The sequence below is a fragment of the Dendronephthya gigantea genome, unplaced genomic scaffold, assembly GCF_004324835.1.
Source record: "Dendronephthya gigantea isolate DGI-Jeju-01 unplaced genomic scaffold, DenGig_1.0 000087F, whole genome shotgun sequence".
Taxonomy (NCBI): Eukaryota; Metazoa; Cnidaria; class Anthozoa; order Malacalcyonacea; family Nephtheidae; genus Dendronephthya; species Dendronephthya gigantea.
In genome coordinates, this window is record NW_021163097.1 from 720,193 (window position 1) to 725,658 (window position 5,466).

Consider the following 5,466-nt stretch of genomic DNA (forward strand, 5'->3'; position numbering starts at 1 on the left):
TACGCCGCCATCTTGTCCTCCCTCTATCCTACTTTATCCCACAGTATCCCTCAATGCCTCTACTGTCCGTGCCTAATCCTAAGTGTCCTTATTAATCCTAATTAAAACTGTTCAACATAATATAAATACTAATAATAAAGTATATCAGTTCATCATCCCCACGTTTATATCAGTTTCATGAATAGCTTCATGATACGTATCTAAATGTATCGTGGATTGGGGTTCCGGCTTTTCCGCTCGCTACGTCTCAGTGTTGGTGCAGTTTCTCCGCGTTTTTCAATCCCGAGATCTTCCGCCGCGTCTCCTTCATCTCCTACTGGCCATTGAACATCTTCGACTTCGATATAGTTTGGTTCTATAAATGGTTTGACGTCATCTGGGTGACGGCACAACGAAAACCCGTTTTCTTGATGTTCGACAATGAGTTTGTTCCCTTCGTCATTGATGTCGATGATCGTGAATGGTTCACCGAGGAAAACGGGATCAAACTTCCTCGATTTTCGGTAATTTCTAACACGAACTTTGTCACCAATGTTGAAATTTGATTTCTTCCTGTATTTAGAAGAGTTTATTTTTTCTTCGTTGTCAGTTTTCTTCTGTTTGTCTGCTTCCCGAGCTCTTCTCACGTCCTCTTCGGTTGCGTAAGTTCTCGGAAAGTCGTGGCGCTGTCCATCTCGGAACATCATGGCTGCGGGAGGGATACCCGTTGCTGGGTGAGGTGTGTGTCTATAGTTGTTTAGTGTTGTCTCCAATGTTTCTTTTTCAGGAGCCCTGGTTTGATATGCAATTTTCATGGCCTTTCCCAAAGGACGCATAAACGTTTCGACTGGATTGGAGGATGGGTGAAGTGGTGGAGCCTTCTGCAATTTGATGGACTTACTCGTTGCGAAGTCGTGCATCTGAGCGCTATTGAAGGGAGGCCCGTTATCGGAAATTTGGACCTCGGGGTTGCCATACGTTGTATAAATTTCGCTGAGAGCTTGTAACACTTTATCTGCCTTTGTCGATGTAACCAGTTTTGCGGCTGGGAATCGTGATGCTAAGTCTTGTACGACGACCACGTGCTTAGATGTTGGCATCGGGCCAAATAGGTCGACTGATACAGTATCCCAGCATTTCTCGGGAACCCGGTGTGGTTTGATGGGTTCTTTTGTCTTTTTGTCAATGAACATACTGCAGTGGTTGCATGATTTGACGAATTCTTCTATTTTCTTACTCATATTATGGAAGAAAAAATGATATCTGAGTCGTCGTTCAAGTCCACTTTGGCCAGGGTGAGCTCCTCTGTGTGCCAGTCGGATGGCCGTATCTTGGAGGTTACTTGGAAGTACGATCTTTTCGCCTTTCAGAATAATACCATTTGCGGTCATCGTAAGCTCTGGAAGTATTTTCTGGAAACGTTGGATTTCTTTCGACTCTGTTTTTTCGATCCAGGTTAACCCCTGGTTGACGAGTGTTGCAATCTTTTTGAGGGTTGGATCGTTCTGGGTGGCTTGTGCAATAGTTCCAATACCCATGCAGTCGATGATCGGGGTAGTGTGAAGCATATACAGTAGGTTGTTGAGGTCGTCGGCCTCTTGCCGTTCCTGGCACGTCAGCTTCTCGATTGGTTTGGCATGTCGTGAGAGGTAGTCGGATTGGTTGATTTTCCCACGCTGGTATGTCACGGTAAAACGTATGTCTTGGTGGCGGAGCTTAATTCTGTCAGTTCGAATGGACCCTTGGCGCTTTCCATTGAAAATCGTGCAGAGAGGTTGGTGATCCGTTATCACCTGGATCTTGGTAGGGGAACCCACGAGATACTGTCGAAATCTTCTCAAAGCAAAATCGATTGCGAGTGCCTCCAAGTCAATTTGCGGATATCTTCGCTCTGCTGCGTTAGTCGTTCGCGATGCTATCGCCACTGGTCGTGCGTTCTCAATGCTGTCGCCTTGCGCTAACATCGCCCCGAGCCCTGTCTGGTGTGCATCCGTAAATAGAAACGTTTGTGCACTCATCTCGAAGTATTGGAGCAGCGTATTTTGCTTGAATCTCGCAATCAGGACTTCGTAGGCTGTTTGGTGTTCTGTGTTCCACTCGAATCTGACGTTTTTCTTCGTTAATTCTCTCAGTTTAGCCGCTAATTGAGCGAAGTTGGGAATGAAATCTGAGTTGGACTGCATCATGCACAGGAAACTTGTCAACTCTTCCTTGGATTGTGGCGGTGTCATATGGTCAAGAGCTTCAACTTTGGCCGGATCGGGTCGTACGCCATCTGATCCAATACGTAGGCCCCAGAATTCGATTTCTGGTACTCCGAACGTGCACTTATCCGGGTTTAGTGTAATACCGGCGTTTGATATGGCGGTCATGACGGCTTCGATTGCTTCGTTGTGTTCTGCGTTTGTTGTGGTTGCCACGATTAGGTCATCATGGATAAGGTGGGCTTGGGGGATGTTTGCAAACAAGGGTTGAAGAGCCATGTTAAGTTCTCCTTGTGCAGGCTTTACTCCCATGGTGAGACGTTTATATCGGTATAGTTTGTCATTTGCGTGGAAGACTGTCAAATATCTCGAGTCCGGGTGCAGTTCTAGTTGCCAGAAAGCCGATTTAAAGTCCATCTTTGAGAACACATTTGCTCCACTGAGTTTGGCTTTGATGTCTTCTTGCCGGGGGATGGGTAAGTTGGACGATTGTATGGCTTTATTAACGTTACGAGCGTCAAGTGTCATACGTATTGCTCCGTTGGCTTTCGGCGCTATCACGGCATTGGAAATCCATGGGGCTGGTTCTGTGGCTGGGTGTTCCTCGATCACGTCTTGTTTAATCATCTTTTCGATTTCTTTCGTGACACGTTCCTTCAAGTGGTATGGCACTGGTCTGGCAGGTGTGGTGACTGGCTTAATGCTGGTGTCTACATGGAGCTTGACCTGGTGGTTCTTCAACTTCCCCAAGCCTTTGAAATTCTGTGGGAACTGTTGCAAAATGTTTTGCAGTGTTTCTTTATTGTCAGTCGAGTGTATCATTTGTACAGGTTGAAAAACTGTTGGTTTGGCGTCAAACTTTATGATACCAAGCTCTTCTGCGATTCGTCCTGCAAGTACTGGTTCGCAGGGGTTGTCGATAATGTGCCATTCTACTGGGATGGATGAATTTCCGAACGTTACGGCGCATTTAGTGGTGCCAGAAATTGGTATGGGAGGGCTGTTGTATGGTTTGATTTTAGCTTGGGTCTTGACCATTCTCGAAAGAAGATTCCATCGTTTAGCTTCTGCCTTTCCGCAAACACTAATACTTGCCCCAGTGTCCGCTAAGACAGTAGCAAGGCTATTGTTGACAATGACTTGCACTTTGAAATCTTCCTTCCTTCTTTGACTGGTATTGTGTTGTTGGTATGGGTTAGTATCGGTGACTCTGAAGATGTTGATGTTGTATATACCAGATTCTTCGGCGTCTTCCTCATCTCGAGGCTGCGATTCTGGGTTGATGGTTGTCAGTTCTCTGACAGCTTTCTTTTTTCTGCAAACAGACTCGTAATGCCCAATTGTATCGCAGAAATTGCATTTGCTGGTTTTCGCTCTACAGGTTTTGACATGTTCTATTATAGATACTTTAATGTCTTGTCCGCAGTAGTAGCATGTTCGTGGTTTTCCTGTTTGCTGTTTCTTTTTCAAGTTTTTATAAGAATATTTCCCCATTTTGTTAATTGGGTTCTCAGTATTTAACTCATTAACCCCTTTAGTTGCACTTTCGATTTGCATTCCTTCTTTTCGTAGTTTTTGTAGGTCCCAAGAGTTCTTGAGGCCCTCTTCTCTGATCTTGTCATGGATTGTACCGATAATTATCTGATCTCGAATTGCTGTATCTTCTGCCGTGCAGTCATCATTGTGGCATTTGAAGGTGCAGTATTGGGCTTCTTTGTACACACGATTACAGAACGCAGGGAATGCCTCCTGTGTGGCTTGAGTAAGTGTGCGGAACTGGTGATTCTTAAGTGTAGAGTTTTCTGTTGGCTTATAATATGCTTGCATTTGGGCAACGAAAGACTCCCATGTCGCCTGTGCTCGTTTTGTTACATTGGGTTCGGCAACTTGCCAATCCGCGTACATTCGTCTCGAAGAAAACATTCCAAGAAATTTTGCAACTCGATCTTTTGATCTCCACTCATTCCTGAGCGTATCGTATTGTTCCAGAGTTGGTTTGGCGTCTTCGTTGGCTAATTTCCATCGTTCAATTGCAGCGTCAATAGACACTTTTGGTGGATCAGGGTATTGTGCTTCGTAACGTAGGTAGAATGATTGTATAAATTCATTAAAAGCTTTTAGCGTATCATCTGGGTGAAGATCTGGGTCGAAGTGAAGCGTATGGCCACTAGCCATTGACATTGTAATTTTGATGTTGTTGATATTTATATATATTAACCGCACGATATGTTCGCTTACGTGTCCGATGAATTTATCTTCTTACGAGGTGTATAGATGCCCGAGTTGTACGAGTTGGTTTTGTTTATTTTTTTATCCTCGTCGCCAAATATATTCTTGTTTTTACACGTTATATTTTTATCCTCTCGAAAAAATAGCTTACATTCTTTACGCCGCCATCTTGTCCTCCCTCTATCCTACTTTATCCCACAGTATCCCTCAATGCCTCTACTGTCCGTGCCTAATCCTAAGTGTCCTTATTAATCCTAATTAAAACTGTTCAACATAATATAAATACTAATAATAAAGTATATCAGTTCATCAAAAGTATTTTAATTTTTTCGTGGCCGGTATGTTCGTAATCCAAGATGAAGTTGCCAACCTTATGTATTTATTACTTATTGATGTATTTCAATATGGCGCGCAACACGTTTAAGAGGAATAGGGAGAGTCTAACACCAATTGGAATTTAATACAATACCAAACAATACTGATCATGATACTAACACAAGTTTTGGGCTGCCTATGGGCAAACCCTCGAGTCATGTCACACTGCATGAACAAAAGACATTTACGGGAACAATACCGCTTTCCCATAAATAAACACTAGTAATCTGTTAGTTTTGTTGAAACATTGTAATATACTCACTCTGCTTCTATATTGTAGCTGTCAATATGTCATCATATTAATTTCTTTGCATTGTAAACCCTGTATCACCCATTTAAAACTGTAGACTGACAGTTGTGAAATAATAAATGAACATATATATTTCTCAATATGATTACCTCTGGTTATGCAGGAAACATATTCAAACCTTAATTGAAAGCATGCATAGCGCTGCTTGATTGCATATTTACTTGGATGTAGACAATGACTGATGTACACAATATTTTGTTTGAGCCAATGTTTTTTTGAGGTATGATTTTTCTTTAAAAAGCATATCATTTGCAAACTCTTTGTATTTTGCATGCTCCATCTGAAAGAAGGTACCAAATAAAAGACCAATTTTATTGCTGCCGAGCATTAGCCTACATATTGTAGACATATTGATCTTGGGTCTGTTAA

At 42.8% G+C, this 5,466-nt stretch overlaps 1 protein-coding gene across 1 annotated transcript; it reads right to left on the reverse strand.

Moving 5' to 3' along the window:
* Positions 1 to 200: 200 nt before the first annotated feature.
* LOC114533203 (uncharacterized protein K02A2.6-like) lies at positions 201 to 4,358 on the reverse strand. The gene has a single exon (XM_028554702.1). The coding sequence runs from the start codon at positions 4,356 to 4,358 to the stop codon at positions 201 to 203; it is 4,158 nt and encodes a 1,385-aa protein (XP_028410503.1).
* Positions 4,359 to 5,466: the final 1,108 nt, after the last annotated feature.